Source organism: Podarcis vaucheri, assembly GCF_965113315.1.
Source record: "Podarcis vaucheri genome assembly, chromosome: 2".
Lineage (NCBI taxonomy): Eukaryota > Metazoa > Chordata > Lepidosauria > Squamata > Lacertidae > Podarcis > Podarcis vaucheri.
In genome coordinates, this window is record NC_138760.1 from 19,442,050 (window position 1) to 19,468,100 (window position 26,051).

The 26,051-nt window shown below is 45.3% G+C and overlaps 2 protein-coding genes and 1 long non-coding RNA gene across 6 annotated transcripts in view; 2 read left to right on the forward strand and 1 right to left on the reverse strand.

The window, feature by feature from the left end:
- The first annotated feature begins 3,495 nt into the window (after nt 1–3,495).
- On the forward strand, nt 3,496–13,235 carry LOC309526571 (uncharacterized protein). The gene is made up of 5 exons (XM_082212830.1): nt 3,496–3,655; nt 8,482–8,587; nt 9,471–9,577; nt 11,655–11,827; nt 12,817–13,235. Exons 1-5 carry the CDS (start codon nt 3,547–3,549, stop codon nt 13,093–13,095), a joined length of 774 nt encoding a protein of 257 aa, XP_082068956.1. The 5' UTR covers nt 3,496–3,546; the 3' UTR covers nt 13,096–13,235.
- Nucleotides 13,236–13,388: 153 nt separating this feature from the next.
- Nucleotides 13,389–16,040, forward strand: LOC309526665. Its single transcript, XR_014216810.1, has 2 exons — nt 13,389–14,338; nt 14,565–16,040. It is a non-coding gene; the product is annotated as an uncharacterized lncRNA (long non-coding RNA).
- Nucleotides 16,041–17,630: 1,590 nt separating this feature from the next.
- RACGAP1 (Rac GTPase activating protein 1) overlaps nt 17,631–26,051 on the reverse strand; it is a 67,300-nt gene continuing 58,879 nt past the window's right edge. For all 4 annotated transcript variants that reach the window (XM_082212523.1, XM_082212524.1, XM_082212526.1 and 1 more), the window contains exons 11-17: nt 24,558–24,653; nt 24,147–24,345; nt 22,098–22,203; nt 21,803–21,935; nt 21,539–21,674; nt 20,176–20,284; nt 17,631–19,344 (exon numbers count right to left, since the gene is read on the reverse strand). In XM_082212523.1, coding sequence (XP_082068649.1) covers nt 19,269–19,344; nt 20,176–20,284; nt 21,539–21,674; nt 21,803–21,935; nt 22,098–22,203; nt 24,147–24,345; nt 24,558–24,653 — 855 coding nt within the window. In that variant the 3' untranslated portion in view covers nt 17,631–19,268. The remainder of the gene's footprint in view (nt 19,345–20,175; nt 20,285–21,538; nt 21,675–21,802; nt 21,936–22,097; nt 22,204–24,146; nt 24,346–24,557; nt 24,654–26,051) is intronic.

Below are 26,051 nucleotides of genomic sequence, written 5' to 3' on the forward strand. Positions count from 1 at the left end.
AGGGTTTATTACAAATGGCTCGAATTTGGTGGTGCATATACTTGCTTTATCCCCAGATCTCATTCCACTGATGGATGAGCTGCGGAGATTAAACAGAGATTGTTGAGGCAATTATAAAGAGAGGAGAAATTGCTGTACCACTGACAGCACGGCCCCTGGCATTGATGGATTCCACATCTCCATTTGAGTCAAGGCCTTTATCCCCAAACGTCTTTTCAACGCCAGGACTCAGTCCTGGAAAAAGTGCAAAAATCAAGGAGCGAGCCTCTTGCCATGTAAAGAGTGTATTGCAGTCATCACTGAATAACCGCAGTTAACCACATCTGGACCAATAATAATAATAATAATAATAATAATAATAATAATAATTTATTATTTATACCCCGCCCATCTGGCTCGGTTCCCCCAGCCACTCTGGGCGGCTTCCAACAAAACACTAAAATACAATAACCTATTAAACATGAAAAGCTTCCCTAAACAGGGCTGCCTTTAGATGTCTTCTAAAAGTTTGGAGGGCGTTCCACAGGGAGGGCGCCACTACCGAGAAGGCCCTCTGCCTGGTTCCCTGTAACCTCACTTCTCGCAGTGAGGGAACCGCCAGAAAGCCCTCGGTGCTGGACCTCAGCGTCCGGGCAGAAAGATGGGGGTGGAGACGCTCCTTCAGGTATACTGGACCGAGGCTGTTTAGGGCTTTAAAGGTCAGCACCAACACTTTGAATTGTGCTCGGAAACGTACTGGGAGCCAATGTAGGTCTTTCAAGACCGGTGTTATGTGGTCTTGGCGGCTGCCTCCAGTCACCAGTCTAGCTGCAGCATTCTGGATAAATTGTAGTTTCCGGGTCATCTTCAAAGGTAGCCCCACGTAGAGCGCATGGCAGTGGTCCAAGCAAGAGATAACCAGAGCATGCACCACTCTGGTGAGACAGTCTGCAGGCAGGTAGGGTCTCAGCTTGCGTAGCAGATGGAGCTGATAGACAGCTGCCCTGGATACAGAACTGACCTGCGCCTCCATGGTCAGCTGCAAGTCCAAAATGACTCCCAGGCTGCACACCTGGTCCTTCAGGGGCACAGTTGTCCCATTCAGGACCAGGGAGTCTTCCACACCTGCCCACCTCCTGTCCCCCCAAAAGAGTACTTCTGCCTTGTCAGGATTCAACCTCAATCTGTTAGCCACCATCCATCCTCCAACCGCCTCCAGACACTCACACAGTGTCTAAAGTTCTGAGCTACCAGCGGCTCGAATAGAGGCGTTGCTGCTCATATCGACAGACGGGCCCGATTTTTCCAAGGCTACCTTCCCAGCTGCTTCACGACCCTCCTCCCCAGCCGATCACTGCATCAGATGAAGGACTGTTGAACTTGCTCCTGTTTAAAAGGAGCTTTAAAAGGCCCAAACTGCACAACCAAATTTGTCGGTGGGGTGACTGCTTCAGGTCACCAGATAATCAGCTCATCGTTCAGTTCACATGTACTGCATCACACACAGAGAGAGCCATTTATTCTACAGAACTGTAGAGTTGGGTCATCTAGTCCAACTCCCTAAAATGCAGGAATCTCAGCTAAATAATCAATGACAAATGGCCATCCAATATCTGCTTTAAAGCTTCTAAGGAAGGAGAGTCTACAACCTCTTGTGGCAGCCTGTTCCACTGTCGAACAGCTCTTACCGTCAGAAAGGTCTTCCTGACGTTTAGTCGGAATCTGCTTTCTTATAACTTGAAGCCAGTGGCGTAGCGTGGGGGGTGCAGGGGGGGCCGGGCGCACCGGGCGCAACATCTGGAGGTTAGGGTTAGGGGGCGCAAATCCACGGGTTAGGGGGCGCAAATTACTTGCCTTGCCCCGGGTGCTGACAACCCACGCTACGCCACTGCTTGAAGCCATTGGTTCCAGTCCTAGCCATGTGACAAACCATAAACTATTTGAAGATGGCCATCATCTCTCTTCAGTCTCCACTTTTCCAGGATAAACATACCCAGCTCTTTCAGCCGTTTCTCTTGAGGCTTGCTTTCTAGACCCTTGATCATCTTAGCCACCCTCCTCTGCACACATTCCAGCTTATCAATTTAATTAATTAATTAATTAATAATAATAATAATAATATGTATATGCCTCCCACCACTCTGGGCAGTTCCTCACAAAATATTAAAAACATAGTAAAACATCAACCATTAAAAACTTTTCGGATGTCTTCTAAAAGTCAGATAGTTGTTTATTTCCTTGACATCTGATGGGAGGACGTTCCACAGGGTGGGCGCCACTACCAACAAGACCCGCTGCTTGATTCCTTGTAACTTCACTTCTTGTAGTGAGGGAACCACCAGAAGACCCTCATAGCTGGACCTCAGTGTCCAGGCTGAATGATGGGTGTGGGGACACTGCTTCAGGTATACAGGGCCAAGACCGTTTAGGGCATTAAAAGTCAGCACCAAAACTTTGTACTGTGCCCAGAAATGTACTTAATTCTTTCTTAAACTGTTGCACCCAGAACTGGACACAGTATTCCAGGTGTGGTTTTACCACAGGCTTAATAGAGTGGTACAATTATCTGACTGTCACCTGCTTGTCACATACGGTATAAAAACAGCCTTATTTGCAAAAGCCGCTAAAAGTACCGTATTTGTGTTAGTCACATAAAAAACTCTGCAGGGGATTCATTAATTTGATTTATAGTAAATGGTTGCTTATTTCAGGGTCTTTCTTAGTTGGATTTGCTGGTTTTGTGGCTGGATTTGAGGCAGCTTTTAGTCAAACACAAGAAATGATAAATTGATCGAGTGGTACTATTAATTCCCTTGATCGGGGACGATGGACTTCTGTTGATGGAGCCTTGCAGTGCCAGATTTACATATAAACTAAACAAGCTATAGCTTAGGGTCCCACTCTCTTGCGGGGGGGGGGGATTTAAAGAAAAAACAACACCTGGATGTATATTTCCAAAATATAAGATAAAAAAGAAATAAAATAAAACCTACATACAGCAGCAGTGTTTTGTGTTGTGTAGGCTCCTATGATGTAAGTCATGGGCCCTGCCGCCTGCTCCCTAAAATATCACTGGTTTGCTCATTTCTATATATAGGGTGCCTACATTCTGCAAGTGCAAAGGGCTTTAGATACCTATTAGGTCCATAAATGACCATACGGCATCTATTCAACACACACAAACAGCGACAATTTGTTGTTGACAAAGGGCAGCTGGACATATAAAGGGCTCCGATCCCTTCAGTAGCTTAGGGCCTCATCAAACCTAAATCCGGCCCTGATATCGACCCCCTGCGTTGATCTCCTGCAAATACTAAAAGTTACCCTAGCCACAAATGCGCCAGCGTTATAAAGAGGAGGAGAACAACGCTGCTGCTAATCTCATAAAACCCTCCGGTCAACAGCTAGAGTGCAGCAATCTCAGTCGCCCACGTGCTCCTCCCCATGGGGGCGGTGCTCGACTGCCGATTGGATACGACTCGGAGCCGCCCTCCGGCGATTGGCGGCGCCCAGTTAGGATACTTCGGAGGGTTCTATCCGCGCCGCGTTCCGGGACATCCGCTCGCCATGGCGCTGGTCCCTCTCGCCTGGCTGGCGGCCGTGGACTTGGCGCTCCAGTGGGGCCTGTGGGCGGCCGCCGCCGCGCTGCGCACCGAGAAGTTCTTCGACCTGGCGGGTGAGCGGGGATTTCGGGGCTCCGGGTCCGACCTGGGATGGATCGCGGCGCGGGATCTGCTGGCGGACCTCGTGGGGAAGCGATCTGACCGCTGCAGGGCGGCTGGTGCGGCCGCGCTTCCCCGTGTTTTTCCGACCTGCTGCAGCTCCCCTTTCGCTGCTCTGCCCGCCTCTCGTATTTGCGAGAAACCTTGCTTTCCAGTCCATGTAAATGCGCATTAACCTCCCTCGGGATGCGATAAATGAAATAAATAAATAGAATTAAACTGCCAGATCCCGCTCATTCCCTCCCCGCTTTCTTTTTCGGAATCAAGGCTGTGTTGCTAATAATAATTGCAATTAATTTATATGCCATCCATCTGACCAGCTTCCAAAAGCACAGCAAGAAATCAAACATTAAGAACTTCCCTAAACAGGGCTGCCTTCAGGTGTCTTCTAAAAGTAAGATAGTTGCTTATTTCCTTGACATCTGGTGGGAGGGCGTTCCACGGGGCGGGCGACACTACCAAGAATACCCGTTTGGGATGACAAGTAACACAGGCGCAGTTTAAAAAAGCAAAAGGGGGAAAGGCTGTTAATAAAGTCCACAGCCACCTTTATTCAGGCCAGCCCAAATGACACCAAATAGTTAGCAAGCTCTTCCGGGCAAAAAAATGTTACTTTTTCTTTACGGGCCCCTTCAACTCTTCCCTGTCATCAGCACCCCAAATTTCTCTGGGGTCCCACAAGAAGCAAAGAAGGGTGCTGAGAATTGCACTCACTGACTCACATTGATTAAACTGCGCTCCAGGCACTGTTATTTAAAGGACTCCAAGCCTGGTTAAGTCAAAGTATTGCGCTAGCCAAGGTTATAAAGCACCAGACCCTACTGAGTGGTTTCTACATGAACAAGCCTTCGCTGACAGATCAAAATAAGTAGGGCTGCTGGGAGGGATCATATTGTCTCAACAGCCAAGGGGGAAATTAATCCCTTTTGTCCCTGCTGCCTTTGGCCTTTTAGAGCATATGATATACAGTGGTACCTCGGGTTAAGAACTTACGGTAATTCGTTCTGGAGGTCTGTTCTTAACCTGAAACTGTTCTTAACCTGAGGCACCACTTTAGCTAATGGGGCCTCCTGCTGCCGCCGCTCTGCAGGAGCACAATTTCTGTTCTTATCCTGAAGCAAAGTTCTTAACCCGAGGTACTATTTCTGGGTTAGCGGAGTCTGTAACCTGAAGTGTCTGTAACCTGAAGCATCTGTAACCCGAGGTACCGCTGGATAGGGTAGCATGCTGGAAGCTGATGCGGAAGGGAGCAATGCCGGATTTAGGGCAGTGAGAGTGGTTCTGTACAGGATGCCGAGCTGACGGGGTGAATAATAATAATAATATTTATATGGGTACCTACTCAAAGTTAGACCCTTGTCAGACAGGAATAAGTTGCCACAACTGTGACATAGTGCGTTGAGAGCATGCACTTCTAGCAAGAGGGTGCCAAATAAATATTTACAGTCGCCATTTTTTTTGGCACCAAATTTTGTCCTCACTCAGCACTCCATATTACCAAAGTCCGCCCCGAAGGGAGACTTCCAGTAACCAGGGATAAACGTCACAGAGGCGAAGTTGGTGCAATGACAAGTTGCATTGCAAGGGGGTTGGACTAGATCAGGGGTCTGCAACCTTTAAGACAAAAAGAGCCACTTGGACCCGTTTCCGAAGAAAAAAAAACTGGGAGCCGCAAAACCATTGCGACATTTAAAACAAATATAGACCTGCATGCGTGCCGCTGCCCTCCGATCTGACAGTGGGCGGGAAGGTGACGTCGGGACGGTGCGTGACTAACGCACGCACTGCCCCCATGCGACGTCACAGCCAGTACAGCGCCCGCCACAGTGGGGAGTGTCAGGGCGCACAATGCGCCTCCTCCCCTCGCTAGTATCCGCCTCGGAGCCACGGCAAAGGTGTAAAAGAGCCACATGCGGCTCCAGAGCCGCGGGTTGCAGACCCCTGGACTAGATGGCTCTTGGTACCAGTTTCCCCTTTCAGCTTTGACTTTAAAAGGTATGAGCAGGTGTCCTTAGAGCCGGCGCCGGGAACGTATCGCCCTCCTCATGTTGCCGAACTGCAGTCCCATCATCCTTGATTTCTGGCCCTGCTTGCAAGGGCTGTTGGGAGATTTAACAGACTTGGAGCCATTGTATGGGGGTGAATATGGGACATGGGTGGCGCTGTGGGTTAAACCACAGAGCCTAGGACTTGCCGATCAGAAGGTCAGTGGTTCGAATCCCCGCGATGGGGTGAGCTCCCGTTGCTCTGCTCCTGCCAACCTAGCAGTTCAAAAGCATGTCGAAGTGCAAGTAGATCAATAGGTACCGCTCCGGCGGGAAGGTAAACGGCGTTTCCGTGCGCTGCTCTGGTTCGCCAGAAGCAGCTTAGTCATGCTGGCCACATGACCCGGAAGCTGTACGCCGGCTCCCTCGGCCAGTAAAGCGAGATGAGCGCTGCAACCCCAGAGTCAGTCACGACTGGACCTAATGGTCAGGGGTCCCTTTACCCTTTGCCTTTATGGGGGTGAATATTGCCTAATCTGTATGGTATACCACTTGCACACAAATAGCTGGCTTCCCAGCGCCCCGTGGAGCGATTGGCGATGCCCCCTAGGACTGGAAAGCTTTTAGCTCACAAACAGTGTGTTCAGCTCTGTCAGAGGCCTATTGTAACTGAGGCCAGATCATAGTATTGTACAGTTGTGGGAAGTCTGTGCAGCCCTCTCCTTAGAAACATTGAGAACCTCTGTACCCAAACACTTAAATTATGTTCATTTCTTATTATTATTTTCATCATAATCAGCTAGTGGGGTGGGGTGGGGTAGGCAGGCCGGAATATAAGAATAGCATTCAGATTCCAAAAAGAGAAAGCACTGCCGTGTTTCTAAGACGGCAGCTCTATAGAGCAAGCACGCCAGAGATCAAGTAGAAGCTGCAAATGGCTAATATCCGTAAGATAGCGATTAGATGTAGTGGAATATGAAACAGTAGTATTCAGTCGCCGCTACTTGGGTGGAGAGAATATAGCATCCTCTTACTCATGGATAGGCAAACTAAGGCCCGGGGGCCGGATCCAGCCCAATCAACTTCTAAATCCGGCCCACGGGCAGTCTGGGAATCAGTGTGTTTTTACATGAGCAGAATGTGTCCTTTTATTTAAAATGCATCTCTGGGTTATTTGTGGGGCATAGGAATTCATTGTTGTTTTTTTCAAAATATAGTCCGGCCCCTCACAAGGTCTGAAAAAGTTGGCTGACCCCTGCACTAAAGGAGTCTATTAATGTTTCCCTGCTACAGACCTTGAGGATAGCTCAGTACAAGGATGGAGAATCGGTAGAGCATGAGACTGTTTTTTTTTTTTAAAGAATATTTATTGAGATTATACAAAAAATTACACATAAAGAAAAAACAAACAAAAACTAACAAACACAAACTAACAAGAAAGTTGACAAAAAGGCAACCTAGAAAGAAGGAAAAGAAATAGGAAAAAAAGAAGAAAAAAAATACAGTGGTGCCTCGCAAGACGAAATTAATTCGTTCCGCAAGTTTTTTCTTCTTGCGAGTTTTTCGTCTTGCGAAGCACGTTTCCCATAGGAATGCATTGAAAATCAATTAATGCGTTCCTATGGAAACTGCCTTTAGACCAGGTCCGGGGACAGTCTGTCCCCCGACCTCTTCTGAAGGCTGGGGGGGGGACAAGGGCTTTTCTTCCCACCCCCAGCATTTTAAAAAACCCCAGGACAGCGGAGGACTTCTCCGCTGTCCGGGGCGATCTTAAAGCCTCTGGGAAGGCAGGCAGGGGGGACAAAGACTTTCGCCCCCCGCCAGCCTTCAGAAGAGGTCCTGGACCTCTTCTGAAGGTGGGCGGGGGGCGAAAGTCTTTGCTCCCCCCGCCTGCCTTCAAAAGCCGTCCGGGATAGCGGGAAGCGCTTCCCTGCTATCCCGGACTGCTTTTAAAATGCTGGCGGTGGGGAGCAAAGCCTTTCGGCCCCCGCTGGCCTTCCTGGACCTCTTCTGAAGGCCGGAGGGGAGGGGAGGCTTTGCTCCCCACCGCCAGCATTTAAAAGAGGTCCCCGGAGATTTCCCTATGGGCTTTCTTCTTGCGAAGCAAGCCCATAGGGAAATTCGTCTTGCGAAGCAACTCGCAAACGGAAAACCCTTTCGTCTTGCGGGTTTTCCGTCTTGCGAGGCATTCGTCTTGCGGGGTACCACTGTATTTAAAAAAAGAATAAATCCATTTTTCAGCATCTTTGATCTCATTTGCTTATTTCCTTGACCTCCTCACACCTCCCCTTTTGTATTCCCGTTTTCCAAGTCTTTTCAGCAAATCCTTACCCTCTTTCATTTAACTTTGCTCTAATACTTAACCTATTATAACTATACATTTTCATCCGTATAACTATCTATATTTACCTATTCTTATTAACCTTATTACCAAAACCACTTCTTTTCAGTCCAACATCATTTTAACATTCATTAATTTTACAGTATTTCTGCAGATAGTCTTTAAATTTCTTCCAATCTTCCTCCACCATTTCTTCTCCCTGGTCTCGGATTTTGCCAGTCATTTCTGCCAACATGTGACTGTTAATCTCAGGGTTGTGGGTTTGAGTCTCGTGTCAGGTGAACTCTCCCTGCATTGCAGTGGGTTGGACGAGGCCCTCACGGTCCCTTCCAACTCTACAATTCTACGATTCTATGAAATGCAAGGCCCATCTCACACCAGGGAAGCATTCAAGAGCCCCTGTGATGACTTTTGCCTGTTTTAGCTTCTGATGTTGCTGTTTCTGTCTCTCTAGGAAGCGGGACATTCATCTTGCTGGCGCACCTGAGCCTCAGATGGGGCAACGCACACCATCTTCGGCAGCAGGTCCAGACAGGGCTGGTGACGATTTGGGGCCTCAGGTGAGTTTCCAATGAGCTGTGCATTTGTTTCAGAGGCAGCAATGAGTTGGAGCCAATTCCACGATGCATCACCTCGACTCGTGTGCCTGCAGCCAGGAGAGCCTGATGGAATTGCCAATGAATGCTATTCTGGGGTTAACAGTGTTGTTCGAACTGAATGTAAAAATCAAAGCACTGCATTTATTTATTTTTAAAGGCTTTTAAAATCCGGTCACTTCTTACTGATTTACTCCTCAGCCTATGGCTGCAGCTCCAGCTATGATCCCACAGAAGTGGGCTGCATTTATGCTGTGATTTTGCACAAGCACAGAATTACAAGTAGGGGTTGGGTTTCCCGAGAATCTTAGCTATCATGCTGTGTTGCTTTTTTTAAATGACAAAAAAGGAACAAATTTCTAGCCCTTATAGTTGTCAAGATACGTTTGACAGTGTGTGGACAATGCCTATTTAAAATCAGAGTTGTTGTTCGGTGCAATTTTCAGTGGCGGTGGCAGGGCTCGAGTTTTCTTCAAAGGTTCTTATCCCTCCCAGAAGCAACATATTATTTGTAACAGTAAAAATGCCGAATAATTACGCACAATCAGATGGATTTGCTTAGTTTGTTCAGGTTGCAGCATTATTCTTTAGTACAGGTTTTTTGATTTTTAAATGCATTGCACATAGCTTTCCCCATGACTTATTTCCATGCCAGAAATGGCTTTTTCTCCTATATTTGTGTTTTATTAGGCTTCTGTTGAAACAGAAGACCAGAGTCACCAAAATGTGGCAATCACAAAGCTGCAGGCACTGCCAGCTGTTATCTGAGGCCTAGGAAGGCTCTGGTTGCTTCCACGTAATGATGAACACCATTTCAAATATGTTCAATTATCTCTGCTATTCTCAGGTTGGGGCTTTTCCTCTTCCTACGGATCCTGAAGGAGGGACATGACAGGCGATTCAACGGCGTCAGAGAACACTCAGGCACTTTCTTCCTATACTGGACAATGCAAGGTGAAGTTGTAGATAGTTTGGAACTGAAACCTATATCCCCTCACCAGTGAAATTTGGCCAGAAGCATTGAACAAGTTAACTTACACATGCTTAGTGTGCCATGTGATTTATTTCCGGGCTCAAAGAGATGGTTCTACTAACCTTGAAACCGCTAAAGACTACTGCAATGTGCTCTACATGGGGCTACCTTTGAAGGTGAGTCGGAAACTACAACTAATCCAGAACGTTGCTGCCAGACTGGTGACTGGGAGTGACTGCCAGGACCATAGAACACCGGTCCTAAAGGATCTACATTGGCTCCCAGAACATTTCTGAGCACAATTCAAAGAGTTGGTGCTGTCCTTTAAAGCCTTAAACAGCTTCGGTCCCATATACCCGAGGGAGTTTCTCCACCTCCATCTTTCAGCCCCGACGCAGATCTAGCTCTGAAGACTTTCTGGCTGTTAGCCTCATTGCGAGAAGTGAGGTTACAGGGAACCAGGCAGAGGGCCTTTTCAACAGTCACACCCACCTTATGGAAACCCTGCCATCAGATGTCAAGGAAATAAACAACTACAGTGGACGCTCGGGTCGCGACCGTGATCCGTGCGGGATGCATGTTCGCAACCTGCAGCATCCGCAACCCACAGTGGCGCGTCTGCGCACATGCGGGTTGCAATTCAGCGCTTCTGCGCATGCGCGACTGCCAAAACCCAGAAGTAACCCGTTCTGGCACTTCCGGGTTTCGGCGGTCCACAACCCGAAAAAATGCAACCTGAAGCGTCTGTAAAATGAGGTATGACTATATCTGACTTTTAGAAGTCATCTGAAGGCAGCCTTGTATAGGAAAGTTTTTAATGGTTGACGTTTTACTGTGCTTAATGTTTTTAATTCGTTGGAAGCCACCCAAAGTGGCTGGGGCAACCCAGGCAGATGGGCGGCATGTAAATAATAAATTATTATTATTATTATTATTATTATTATTATTATTATTATTATTATGAATGGGTTAGGTCCAGTAACCCTTGTTAGGAGCTGCCTGCTGTAATATGGACCTTCCTGAGAATTCAGATCAAATTCCGAGGCCAACTCAGGATAGCCACTGGGTGAATGCAAGATGGTTTTTATTTAGCTCTGGAATGTTCTTCTCATCAAGATCCATCAGGCTCCCTCTGTGCCTTTTCCTTAAGCAGTGGAAGTCACTGTTGCTTTGATGGGCTTTTCGTTCCCCTGCTGCTGGCTTTCAGTGCTTCACATCTTTTAGCTTCACTCTAGTTGTTGTTTCTCTTAGTGGTGCTTGTCTTTAACAATCAGAAGCCAGAACTGAGCAGGACTTGCGTCAATCAATGGGTCTAGTGTGCCTTAATGTTCTGGGGGAGCACCTTCCAGTTGGTTAGCAGAAGAGGGGTGGGGGGAACCTGTGCCCAAGCAGTCACATTTATTCAGATCGCAGAATTTAGCTTACAGAACATATCAGAAGACGCAGGATGCACTTGAACATATACAAACCAGGACTTTGCTAATGGGACTTTGGACTTTAAGGTGGAATGTGATGACATTTTAAGAGGAAGAAAAGATTATACATTTTTAGGTGCCGGGCAAAAACGTTCCTTTTTAACCAGCCCTTTGGTTGATTTGATTGACATCCTATGTCATTTTAAATGTGGGTTTTTTTTGGGGGGGGGGTTATTGGGTTGTTTTTATTTTGATTATATATTTTGCAGTTTTACATTTTGATTTTGTTTTGTGAACTGCCCTGAGAACTCCGGGTATAGGATGGTATATAAATTCAATAAATAATAATATTTCTGGGCGCAGCTGCTAAGTTACAGGCCTACAGCACAGTTCTACTCAGGAGTAAGACGGAACTTGCTCCCAAGTAAATAATAATAATAATAATAATAATATAATAATAATTTATTTATACCCCGCCCATCTGGCTGGGCTTCCCCAGCCACTCTGGGCGGCTTCCAAAAGAATATTAAAATACTATAATACACCAAACATTAAAAGCTTCCCGAAAGTGCGCAGTCTTGTCTGTCCTGTTGTTTTTGCAAATGTATGCTGCCTACTCTATCCTGGCTTCATGTTTTGACAGGCATATGGGTGTTTGTAACATTGCTTCCCACTCTGTTGCTGAACCTGGAGAAACACCAGAAACCCCTTGGATTCTGGGACTATTTTGGATGGAGCGTTTGGGCCGTGGGGTTCGTTACAGAGGCTATAGCTGACCAACAGAAGTGGCATTTCAGAAGCAACCCTGACAACGCTGTGAGTAATGGCTGTGAGGTTCTCTGCTATATTGGCTTTAGGGAGCCCTTGACTATAGGGGGAGATGCAATAGGACACAGGATCCCAGTGCTCACAGGCAGGAGGAGTTTGTACACTAGGACCAGACCATGTCATTATCAAGGAGGCATGTTTAGTCGTTCTCTGAAGACCATCCCTGTCTGCTACTCTGGTCCTGACCAGAAGAATACAGGTCTCAACAAGGGTGTCCCACATGACCTTAAGGTGCTGTTGCGCAATGCCAGGTCAATGATTCGTAAGACCGCTGCCATCCATTGACTTGATTGTGGATGGAGGAATTGACCTCACATGCATAACAGAGACTAGATGTACAACTCAACTGGTGATGTAACATGATTTGCTAGTTTACCTAGATGTAACATGGTTTTATCCGTTTGAAGCATTTAAACCAATCAAAAGCTAGCTTTTCTGGCAAAGCAAGAATCAAAGACACAGACCAAACGAGAGGAAAATAAATCTAATGGTAGACATGGTTCCAACTTCTTTACTCTTCTTACATTAATAACAGCTTGCAGAGCCACCCAAATAAAGCTTGGGCTAAGAGACAACACACTCGCATCTCTGCACTGAAATACCTTTTCCTTAATGTAGGATGTCTAAGAGTCCAATTAGGAAAAGCTATGTTCTCACAAAAAAGGGACACTTCATTAGGCAGAATCTTGCTTTGGAAATCTTAGCCAATCAAGCATGGGGAGATTGGCTCTTTGTGATAACAGCAATCTTGCTAATAGGGATGCTAGCTTTGGAATTGGCAATGCATATTAGTTGCTGAAGGTAGCAAGGCAGGAAAAGGGATCCTGCTTAGTATGTGGGTATTCACTGATATTGATTTGGATAAGCCGACCGAATTCTGCACATATGTTCAACTAGTGAATTTCTTTCGTAATTGGAACCAGCTATGGAGTTAGGCTGCACAATAAAACTGACACTTTTTATTTTAAAATCCCTAGGGGAAATTTATCCAGAGTGGTCTATGGGCTTACAGCCGTCACCCCAACTACCTGGGCGAGATCTTGCTGTGGACAGGACTTTTTGTGTCGGCCACCCCAGTACTACGTGGCTGGCAATACTTCAGCGTCACCTCACCGCTGCTGGTGTGGTTCTTGCTCAATTTTATCAGTGGGATTCCAATCCTCGAAAAAGCAGCCATGAAGAGATGGGGGAAAGAGGCGGCGTTTCAGGCTTACTTGCAGAAGACTCCTGTGCTGTGGCCTATCAGCTTGAAGTGATCAGAGAAACGCTCTTTGGGACATTGAACACAAAACAGCTGTAGCACGGGGACCATTTTAAATTGTACACAGCCGTGGCGTTAGTGTTTAGCTCCCAGGCTGTTCTCAAGCAATGGCTTAAGCCACAAGTTTTCAACCTTTCTGAGTCCATGGCTCCCTTGACAAACTGCGTTCTTTCTAAGGCTCCTCTGTGGGGAAACGTGCTCTGAGCTGTGGGAGCCCAGTTGTGTCACCCCTTGCCTGCAGAGCTGGCAGCCCTCACCCCTTTTCGAACACTCTCCCTTCTGGAGAGGTGCTTCCTCATGCCCAGGGGCCTGGGAAGAGGATGCTTCCAACCTTAGCAGCCCAAGAGACTTGCCAAAGGTGAACATGAGGCAGACAACTTAACTCACCTTGAGAGGCAGCCATGGGCACTACCAGGCCTGCATGGAGGAAAGGCTCCCCTTTGGCGCTGGGAACTCGGCTCCCAGGCAGGCATTGCACACCAGGGTGGCTTATAAAAAACTTTTTTTTAAATGCCTGCTCCAAAGGTCTTATCTTACCACACTAGGGACGTGGGTGGCACTGTGGGTTAAACCACAGAGCCTAGGGCTTGCCGATCAGAAGGTCGGCGATTCAAATCCCCGCCACGGGGTGAGCTCCCGTTGCTCAGTCCCTGCTCCTGCCAACCTAGCAGTTCGAAAGCACGTCAAAGTGCAAGTAGATAAGTAGGTACCGCTCTGGCGGGAAGGTAAATGGTGTTTCTGTGCGCTGCTCTGGTTGGCCAGAAGCAACTTAGTCATGCTGGCCACATGACCCGGAAGCTGTACACTGGCTCCTTCGGCCAATAAAGCGAGACGAGTGCTGCAACCCCAGAGTCGTCCGCGACTGGACCTAATGGTCAGGGGTCCCTTTACCTTTACCTAGGGATTATATAGCTATATCTGAAATTTCATGCATATCAGTTAATATCTTGACTCTCCTCCACGAAAATAGCTGTTTACTTGGCCGTTTCCCTATGTCATGAAGGCTGAAAATTCAATTCAGTGGAGCAGGGTCAAGATATTAACTGATAGGCCACGCAAGCCTTTGGGAGGTAAAGATGCAAGAGGGCATCAGAGGGAGGGAGGGAAAGAGGGACAAAGGCCCATGTTGCCCACGACTATCATTCTAGACACCCCAGGATGCCACGGCATACTGGTTGAAAACCACCCCCTTAACTAAAGCCTGTGTTTTATGTGATGAAAGCTCCACAACTTGTGCTGTAAGGTGGTAGTCATACTTCATGTTACATTCTTTTGGGATACGTCCTGCGGCGACCTGGAAGTACCGGAAAGGGTTACTTCTGGGTTTCGCTGCTCGCGCATGTGTGCAAAATGACATCACGCGCAGAAGCGCCGAATCGCATCATGCGCAGAAGCGCCGCTGCGGGTTGCGCTCTTTTCATGTTGTAAATGGGCCTCCGGAACGGATTCCATTCGCAACCAGAGGTACCACTGTATATGCAAATTGCTTGTCATGCAGAGGCAGCCACTGACCTGGGTGGCTTAATATCTGGCCTTCCAGATGTTGGAGTCCCAGTTCCCACCAGCATGGCCTGTAGTCAGGGAGGATGGGAACTGTAATCCAATAATTTAGAAGGCCCAGGTTGCTAAGGGGACCACTGTGAACGCTAACCCTTGGAGCAGTTATTTCATATGCCCCCTTCCTCAGGGAACAAGTGCCAGTGTTTCAGCACGCAGAGTAGTCGATTAGTTATCGTTACATCAGTAGCATTTCCCTCGTTGCCCTGGAACAGCAATGTCTGGCATAAAACACTTAATCTGAGATTAGAAGGCAGTGCTGGTCTTTTAGCTTCAATTACATAAAGTAGCTGGAAGGCTTTGCTCTCTTCTTGGTAAATGGGTGCCCCTTGCCTAGCTGCCTGAGGCGTTAATCCCAATAATCCAGTGTACGGAGAAAAGAGGAGATCATAGCCAGTAAGTTCACCTTTTGTAGAAAGAAGTATGAATATAACCTGCCAAAGCTGGGTTAGCAGCAGATAACGCACCAGCTATGGCGGAGCCATTCTGCCCCTGTCCAACTTTGTAGAAAAGTCAACATTCCCTTTTGTATTTTTATTTAAAGCCACCCTTATAAAACCTCTGGCTTTGATAAAGCTGTACTGCTGGTAATTAGAGTTTGTTCCAGCAACTACAGAGTATTAGTTATTGCCCTCTACCCCTTGAAATCTGTATTCTGACAGGCAGGGCATGCTTTTAGAGGGAGATTCTTTTGCAGCAGTCTCTTTAGACTGAAAATTTTAAGTAAAGACTTGTTGCTTCTCAGTCAGCCTTGCTACATTTTAGTATACATTCCTTACTGTATTATTATTTAGTGGCTTTATATACTGCCCTATAACGTGAGGTCTCGAGGCAGTTCACAGAACAAAATAAAAATACAAAACCACAAAATATATAATCAAAATAAAAACAACTACCCAATACTCCCCGCCCCCCAAAAAACACATGCATTTTAAAAGGGCTGTAAAGTAGTGCAATTAACTGAAGAAGGAATCCTCAGCTGTGAGGGCAAAATACATTCTGAGGAAGTAGGATTGGAAGAAACTGGATTTGTTTTCATTGCTGTGGGGTTTTGGTTCTGTGTAACATTCTTCCCGAAATATGCTATCTGCTCTTACTGCACACAAGGTGGAGTTAAAAAGCCGGACCACCAGCAATAAAAATTTAGACCAGACCAAATTTCTATTGAGTCTAGCATCATTAAGTCTCCAACCATAGCCATATAAGACTGTGAAATTCAAGCAGCGACATGATAAGCATGGGCAGTTTATTTCCTCTGATCAAGACTGAATTTATCAATAGGAACCTACAGCACTTGATAATTCTTCCCTTCATAAACCTATTTTTAAAAAGTTACTGGCTATCTCCATATTTTGTGGCAATAAATTCCATAAGCTACATCTATGAAGTAAACTATGATTGACCTGAAACTGTAATTCAAGCCAATATGAAGTGCCAGAAGTTCTTATTTAACAGATAACTCTTTGCTGTCTCTTCTATCTTTTTGTACTCAAGAGATCAAGAGCTTCATTGCAAAAGTGGCTTGAACCCCAAAGTCATTTTAGTTGCACTTTTCTACCTCCCAGGATACAGTGTTTGTGTGGGAGAAGAATACTCCTAGTTATTTTTAACCGTGGTTGCAACATGCTATTTCTTTACTTTTTTTCCTATCACCTTTTTTGTGCTACAGCATACCATATTTTTCGTCCCATGGGACGCAAGTAGTTTTTTTTGGGGGGGAAATAAAGGGGAAATTTTCCCCCCACAAAACCAGGTCGGGGAAACTGAACCAGGTTGAGGAACAGCGGGATGGCGGCGCTGCGCCTCCCTGCTGTTCCCCGAGCTTGTGGGGCTGGCCGATGTCTGCCCGGCGCACGGGGCGCTCTGCTTCAGGGCGCCCCTCGCTCTGGGCGGCAGGCTGCTATCTGCAGCGTGGGGAGCCCTGCGGGGAACTCCTGCAGGGCTCCCCACGCTTTGGATGTCTTCCCGGCGCGAGGGGCGCTCTGCTTCAGGGCGCTCCTCACGCCTGGCGGCAGGGCTATCCACAGCGTGGGGAGCCCTGTGGGGAACTCCCGCAGGGCTGCCTGGGCTGCGGATGTGTTCCCGAAGCGCCGGGCGCTCTGCTTTCAGCGCGCCCGGCGCTCTGGGAAGCAGGCTGCTATCCGCAGCCTAGACAGCCCTGCGGGAACTCTCGCAGGGCTGCCTAGGCTGCAGATGTCTTCCTGAAGCCTGGAGAGCGAGAGGGGTTGGTGTGCACCGCCCCCTCTCGCTCTCCAAGCTTCAGCGAAAGCCTGCATTCATCCCATAGGACGCACCCAGATTTCCCCTTCATTTTTGGAGGGGAAAAAGTGCATCCTATAGGGCGAAAAATACGGTAGTTGTTTTCTACGGTTAACCTCAAAATAACTATAACTACCAAGGAGAATGCATTTGTATGAGAATTTCAAGGTTTCTGGCCGTACATACATTACTTTGCACTTCTACTGAATGTGATCTCCCCTTCTGTTGCCCTTGTGCCTCGTTTCAAGGGATCAATTTTGGCGGTTCTTTAGTCTAATTTGGAGTTAACCTGCAAACTTGGATCTCTCACCCACCCAAACTCTAGGCAATATTTGAGCAAATTAGTAAGTGTCCAACAGCAGATCCTATGGGGACTATTCCCCCCCCCCATTTTCATTGCAAAAACAGGCCATTTATTTCTGCCAAGCTTCCTGTTGATCCTTGTTCTTTGGTGTAAATGTCGAGGACTTAAAAATGGGTTCCACTTCCATTAACATTCTGAGCAACAGAACACAGAGCAGATATCCATCTGTTATAGGAAGCAGAGAACACTTCGAAGTAAAGATAGGGGAATGTAGCTTATAAGTTAACCTTAGTTCAACATGTCATTCCAGAAACTGAGCAAGATGATCTAAGAGTTTTAATATTTTTAGTTGTCGTTAAAAAGTTATTGAGAAGGCTCCATATAACAAAAAATAACTGCATTAACTCAAGTGACTTGTCTACAGTTGTTTTAATGATAAAGGACAGTTTGCACTGAACAGCAACAAACATAGGCTGGAAAACATGCAACAGCAACAAACATAGGCTGGTTTTCCTAATCAAGCCTTTTTCAATGAGATATAGGAATTGCAGGTGTTCTTTCCATTTATTCCCATCTTCCACTGCTCTGAGCATGGTACGACGAAAATGGCCGTTGGAAATCTTTGGGTTGGTTGACATAATTCTAAACCATGGTTTAGTTTAGTGCTTATGTCATAAAACCAGAAGGACTTTGATGGTGTTTACATTTATTTTTAAAGAACGATGGCTTGTCACATATAAGGCAGAGATTGTGGTTCAAAACAAGCTTGTTAGTTAAACTAGCCAGCTTCAAAACCCATGGCTTGAATGTTATTTGTTTAGAAACTGAACAGTTTGCTTTCTGCTACAATCTCTGGTTCGTATGCAATAAGCCATGATTCTGGAAAATGAAAGTAAATGCGAGCGAAGTCTTTCTTTTGCCCACCCAGGAGGAGGGAGCCAGGAGCCCTGTTTTTCTTGGGCACTTTGCTTGGGCTAAACCATGGTTAAAATGTTATGCGCAAACAGGGAAGTACAAAACTATTAATCTGATGGACTGGCAACGCTGCTGCATTTGGGGGAGACACTGAGCACTTGCAAACATTAACCTGAAAATTGACACACTTTATGGAAATACAATTCAATACTCCACAAAATAATATGGGTCATGTTAAGATACAATTTAACTTTTTTTTTGATGGGCCACAACACAAAATGACACTCTTGCAAAATCAGTGGTGTGTTTACAAGTGTTGGTAAGACAAACCTTTGTGGGAAAAACTAAACTGGTTGAGTTTTCCATTGCATCTCAAACAAACAAACAACATGTTCATCTTCTATCCATTAAGTATCCTGCTAAAAGCCCAGGATTTTATAGAAAATAAATACAAGGGTAAAACCAAACTGGCTACAACATGACTAAAACGTTTCCACACTTAACACATGCTTTTATCAGCAATCTAGGCAGTTAAAATAATCCAAGCCAGGTTTCTGAAAGGTTGCAGGTGAAGATTAAGATGCTCAGTTCAGTATCCTATTGTTTACTCTGTGCCCTCCTCTGGTGCACAAGGAAGAAGCTCAAGAATGCACTATGGAACACTGGGTTTCCATTTTTCACATGATCAACTTCTGAGTTTACTCACTTAAAAGTCATTGGTTTCAATAAAAAGAGACTAACCAGGAAACATGCAACATGCACAACAGTTCTTTGAAACAAGGAAGATTACTGCTAGTGCAAAAATGTATCACTGCCAACAACAATGAACAACTGAAACAATAATGGGGTGCTTTGAACAGGTGGAGATAATATCCGAACTACAGAAAACATTTAAAAAAGAACTTTTTGAAGTTTCCCTATTTATATAGGGGTTTGCCAGTTATTTCTCATAAATGTAATATGGCAATAGATACTATACACTGCAGAATAAAAATAAAGTCTCTTAACTGAAAATGGTATATAGTTGATCCTAGTACGCAATGTTGCTGGGAACAAGCAAAGGAACAATTTCAGATTTTATTGCAGCTGTTCATAATCGGACTGCAGGATGATGTTCAGTATGAAACCATGCTTCATTTCAGCATTGGAGAGGCAAAAAAATTACCCTGGCGTCCAATGCTGGTTGCAGATTTGCTTTTGCTGGCAAATCTAGGGGAAAAGAAAGGGAAAGACTCAGCATGAAATGGTTTTCAGTGTTCTAGCATTTGCTTTTGTGGATGAGCATGTGTGAGCAAACAATGACTATTTCTGCACCCACATTTTCACTTTTGTTGAGCACTTAACAAATAACTCGTATGCCATTAATGCTGAAAATGCCCAATGGAAATTCCACAGATTTTCAAAGTACTTGAGCAGATACAGCCCAAGACAAGATTAGTACAAGTAAAAATCTTCTTTACATATATTGCTTTCTCACCCCAACCCCACCCAAGTGATGTTGCCAATATTTCGGGGTATGCAGCAGTCTCCAGGAGTCATGATTACCTCCAGGCTGGCCACTTTGATGAAGTTGGAACAAATGGGATTGTGAATTGCAGTTCCCTAGCAACTGGGCTATTTTGCCTTTTCCTAGCTACAGCAAAACTAGCTAGAGGCAGATGCACGGGAGAGCAGCTGTGTTACCCTGCCTTGTGTTCAAGACCCGTACCCAAGCCAAATACCATCGCTCCCTTATGAGCAGCCTCAAGCACTGCAGTCAACTTTGCTTGAAGGCCAGTGGTGGTTCTTTCAGAACATTACACTCTAGACATGGATCAACTGTTCACTTTGTTTTACTCCTTGCCAGCTTGTTTTGCCTGATTCCAGACCACCCCGTCATCCGCTTGAAGCAAGCCACAGCACTCCTCAGCAACAATACTTTATGCCTATTGCCGAGCTAAACTGACGGCTACAGTGACGCTGCTAGAGTTCTGGAGCCCTTTCTAACTTGGGAGGAAAATGTTTTGTCTGCTAGGTCAAGGAAGCAACAGCCCAACTTACTTGGGTGTGTTTTTGCTGAATGTAGACCTGACCCTCTGGGAGAGCGAACTGCTTGAAGGGGTCTTAACCATTTGTTGCTCTGGAGTGGTGAGTGGTCCCAACATGCTCACTTTAAAGCAAGAAGACACAAGCATAGCAGCGTAGTTAGCATTCTTAACCAGCAGTATCTTATCTCAGATAAAGTAGTTTCAGCCTTAGAGATGTATTTGTAAACAGTCTGAAGGAACTAATAATAAACAATTTTAAGAGGCAGCATTTCTCATTCTGGTTGCTACTGCCCAATTCATGAGGGGGTGAAGTCACCCTCTTCTGGGTTGAAAAGAATGAGGCACAAGTATACACATCCTACTGTTCAGGCTGCCACTAAGAAATACTGTACGTTCCCAACAGCCCACTAATGCTATGAGTTTTTCTGCCGAAGAATTTCAGCTCTTGCAACAACGAAGCACAGTTTATGCGGATTCAAGTAGCGTAACCAGTTCTCCTAATCAAACACAGTTCCAGAATGTAAAAGAAGAGTGTTGTCTCTGGAAATAGCAACCCCATTTCAAACCCTGCTGTGTTTAATGCACGGCCAGTCTTTCATATATTGGACTCCAACTCACATCTGTATGGCCAGCTGTCAGGGATGAAAGTTGTAGCCAAACAACATCTGGAAAGCACCACATTGGCCACCCCTACAATGCACTGCAACAGAAATGCATAATGTGATAGTGTTGGGATCTGCTTCTCAGCACTGGCTGCCAGCAGACAGGGAAAAGCACAATGTGATGCTGCTATGAATTTCCCTTACAGTAAGGTATAAAAGGTAAGGTAAAGGACTCCTGGACAGTTAAGTCCAGTTAAAGGCAACTATGGGGTGCGGTGCTTATCTCGCTTTTCAGGCCGAGGGAGCCGGCGTTTGTCCACAACTAGCTTTCTGCATCATGTGGCCAGCAGGACTAAACTGCTTCTGGCGCAACAGGACACTGTGACGGAAGCCAGAATGCACGGAAATGCCGTTTTCCCTTACAGAATGTTGCAGGCAAGAGGAGAGTGAATTCAACAGGAAGTTGCCATTTCTGGCAGGAGCACCACATTCTGAGGCATATCTAATCACACACTGTAGCTTTTTGCTCCAGGAATATGCATTTAGGATGATGCAGCCTCAAGTTTTAGCATTGCAGGGATGACCAAGAATGAATTGAAGAAAAGGGGATTGTCGGCAGGTGTTAAATGGACAAAAGGTAACATTAGCACAACAGCCTGAATAATTATTAAAACCAATATCTGGCACTAAGAAATGAAAAGGCTAGGTTGTTTGTTGAAAGGACCACTTTTCTTTTAATTCCTAATAGGTAGCCAATAAATAGGGTATGATTACCTTTAACATCTGGTGTGCAGGGTGTGGAGTAGGCATTTGTGTTTTCAATGATATGTGATGGTTCAATGTTTTCTTGTTCCACCATCATGAACTGACTCCAATATTCCACAGGCAAGCAGATCAGCCGCTCCACCACCTACAGGAGCACACTGACATGTGACTCACTCCTCTTTCAGAACAGCATAGACAAATACCAGCAATGCAATCGATACATTTTGGCTGCCAAAAGTTCACATTCTGCCTCAATTTACACTGCGGGCCTACCTTGGGTTGCCTTTTTGTATCCTGGAGTAGTGTCATGGGTTCAGGATCTGGCACAGCATGACCCACAATTGTAGGTCCAAAGACCTTGGACAAGTTGGAGACATCCATTTTTGTATCTGGACTTTGAGCCACTCTAGACAAAGAGACAGAGCATTTGTGTAAAGCAAGCCTGCCATTCTTCTTGGTTCATAAGCCCATTGATCACTAGTTTATTAACTCATTCCCCCACGCCAACAGAATTATATCATTTTTTCCACACTAACTCTCCCAGAATCTATATCCCAACTGGACTCACCTCTGGAGGTGTATCATAAGGAAAGCCAGAGTGTCTCGGTTAGCCTGCGGGAGTTCCCCAACTGTTTGATACATGGCTGCCACACTATTGTCTTCATCAGCTATTTCTTTAAACAAAACAAAACAAATAGCATTTCTATGACTGCTTTCAACATATCAATAGGGTTTCATTAAGAGACAGGACACAAGTTGTGTTGTGTCTCATGTGTTATTAAATACAAAGCAACAGGAGTTACCATCACCATCAAATCAGTAGCATGTCCCACCTCAGTATTGGGAAAGAGAAGATTTATTGAAATGGGCAACTCAATTGGAATTTTCCCGACTACTGTAACATCTACAGAACAAAGACAAATGAGACAGAAAAACCTATCTGCTATGTGTCGCCTAGTGCTCAACATGATGCATGGGAAAATTATTAGGGGAGTCAAACTACTCTATGACACTATCCCAACGAGGGTAGCACACATAGGTCCAGCCTAGTTTATGTGTGCCGAACTGTGCTAGGAGCCAAATGAACCCATCAACTTATATTTGAAGACTTGCTGCAATACCGGGGTTTCTGTTGGGGGATTTTTTAAAAAGGTAGTTTGCAACAGAGCAGATATAAAAGTGCTCCTTGCAACATAGCCTATTGCTTTCCTATTAGTATTGTATTAAGGTTTTTCATTACACACAATAAAGAGTGAAACAAATGGAGAAGAATTAGCACACTCAAATGAGAGGGAAGAGCTTCTTTGAAAAATGGGTATCATCCCTTTGGGTGACATAACACCGTTGGTAAGAAAAGAGGCTTCTAATAATGTAATTATGTCCTTATTGTTATAGTCTTAAGGGCCTGTTATTTAAAATAGATTTTCAGTCAGACAAGTAGGAGGTTTTCTTACTGGATTTTCAGTCAGACAAGTAGGAGGTTATCAAAAAACAGAAGGCAAGTGAAACAAGAGATGGAAAGTGGTGTGTAGGCTAGGAATGAAAAGTACCAGGTCATAACAGTTGCTGTTTGGGGGAAATACTGTAATCAAATAAGTCCAGAATGGCATTACATTTAGGCAAATAATCATTTGTGCCTGTTACTCACTCTCAAAAAGCCAGTTCTAAGAGTTCCACTATCCAACCATCAATATCAGCTATAAAATATACCGTATTTTTCGCTCTATAACACGCACCAGACCATAACACGCACATAGTTTTTAGAGGAGGAAAACAAGAAAAAAATATTCTAAACGAAACAGTGGATGTATGATTTTTGTGGTTCATGCTGTGGCCACAGACATGTGATCTGACAGTGAGTTTGGAGTAGCCCAATGCAAAAATCCTGAGGATCCATGTGGATCCGCGCTTTGTAACCACGTTTTAAGTGGGGAGGGAAGGAAAAGCACTCAAGGGACAAGGATGTGTAAGTAGCTCCTCTCCTTTCCCACTTTGCTCCTTTAAAGCAAGCAGGCTCTCTGTCCCTCTCTCCTCTCCACTCAGTAGCTCTTCTCCCGCTTTGCTGTTTCAAAGCGAGCCACAGAGGAGGGAAGGAAGGGGAACCATGGATCCTCTGCTCACAATTGCAGCAGATCCCCCCCCCGCCACCCGCAGGCTTTCGCTCCATAACACACACAGACATTTCCCCTTACTTTCTAGGAGGAAAAAAGTGAGTGTTATGGTGCAAAAAATACGGTATTTCTGTTTGTCCCTGGTGCAACAGCAGAGAATCAAATAGTTATCTTCCTTGTGATAGGGGATGACTCCGTACGATGAAAGACAGGGAGCCAGTGTTTTGTAAGCTTGCGCACTGAAGAAATGCCCATATCACTTGGTTCCAGTTACAGATAGGTAGCCGTGTTGGTCTGCCATAGTCAAAATAAAAAAATTCCTTCCAGTAGCACCTTAAAGACCAACTAAGTTAGTTCTTGGTATGAGCTTTCGTGTGCATGTGTATCTGAAGAAGTGTGCATGCACACGAAAGCTCATACCAAGAACTAACTTAGTTGGTCTTTAAGGTGCTACTGGAAGGATTTTTTTTATTTTGCATATCACTTGGGACAGCCATAATTATTACCTGCCGCCTCCATAAAAGCCCTGTTAAGATGGAAGGTGAGGAGAGGCTCCTTCAGGTTGCGGAGGAAGTCTTTAAGGAGACCACACACAGCATGGATATCTTCCACCTTGCTAAGCAGGGGCACAGTCTTCCCTCGAAGGAACTTTTCCTTCAAATCTTTCACTGTACGATCACAACCAGAAATTCGGTAGAGGCCTGTCTGTTGAAAGAACAGTATGTTAACCTATGTTCAAAGTTTTTAGCTTTGGTGGACCCCATCTCCTAGTGCTTATGGGTATGATCTTAATAACAGCACAAACATTTTTTTATTTCAGTGGCTGCAGACTTTCATAGGGCCCCAAAAGGTAGACTGTATATAATTCTCTTCATTCCAAATAGCATAAACAATATGCACATTTTTCAAGTTCTTACCTCATGCAGCCCTCGCTGCTCAATCTCATTCACACAGTGAACTATGATGGAGGGGATCATGGGAGGCGTCAGAGATACAAAATCCATTAGCACTCCCTGGAAAAGAGGAACACAGTGATTTTCCATCCATACCCAACTCCCTAAAAGTCTCACAGAAGAAAGATTCTTTAAGAGGACAAAGGCACAGGTTTCAGGTCTTCAAAAAGACAACTTGACCATAACCTACCTACAGAATCCTTGATGGTAAACAGCTCATAACTGCACTCCAGGAAAATAGGGAGCAAAATTGCTTTAAAGTGATTTTTGCAACCAAGTGCCACAATCAAAATCTCAAGTGTAAATCCTACTATTAAATTCTGTTATAGATCATAGTACAAATATGAAGAAATATGAGTACAGTGGTGCCTCGCAAGACGAAAAGAATTCGTTCCGCGAGTCTTTTCGTCTTGCGATGTTTTTCGTCTTGCGAAGCACGGTCCGTCACAACTGTGCCTCTTCAAGCGGCTTTAAAAAAAAAAGCGCAAGACAGTTTTCGTCTTGCGAAGCAAGCCCATAGGGAAATTCGTCTAGCGAAGCAACGCAAAACCGAAAAACCCTTTCATCTAGCAAGTTTTTCGTCTTGCGAGGCATTCGTCTTGCGGGACACCACTGTATAAACCTGTGAAATCATTAGTGGTGGAGACACTACAAATGCTTGGAGAAACATCATACATTTTCTGGCTGGTGTGAAGGATGTGTGCTTGTTAATAGCACAGGTATAACAAAGATTCTACCACAGAGACATCACATTCTTTTTTCCACATTACTTAAAACTGCATAATCTAAAGATAACATCCCCAAGACCTTTCTGAAAAAAACCTAGGCATGCACAAAAAATGATACGATCTAACTGAGCAGCTGTTAACTCCTGGTTCCCTTAGGAAAAAGGTGGCAGACATTGTTAGCAGTTATTTTGTTCTGCTCATCTTTCACTTTACATCTGGCCAGGTACTAGCACCCCTAAGCATTATGGAAACCTTATGTTTGTACATAATCCTAAAGTTACTAATAGGAAGCATACAGCTTAAGACTTTCTTTAAATCACTGGCCAGAAAACATACCTATTCTCTATCAACTACAGTCGCACCTTGGAAGTCAAATGGAATCCGTTCCAGAAGTCGAACAAAATGTTCAATAACCAAATTGCAGCTTCTGATTGGCTGCAGGAAGTTCCTGCAGCCAATCAGAAGCCCCGTTGGACGTGTTTCCAAAAGAACATTTGCAAACCAGAACAATCACTTCCAGATTTGTGGTGTTCAGGAGCCAAAACGTCCTAGTTCCAGGGCATTCGGGATCCAAGGTACGACTGTACTGAAAAGTTCAGTAAGCAGATGTGTCATTTCAAACAGCCTTTGCACAGCAAATGTTCTTCTTAGAACGGCTTTCAACACAATGCACCCCAAAGGTATTTTCACAGCTGTGCTACACACATTTCACTCCCTTAAATCTCATTCC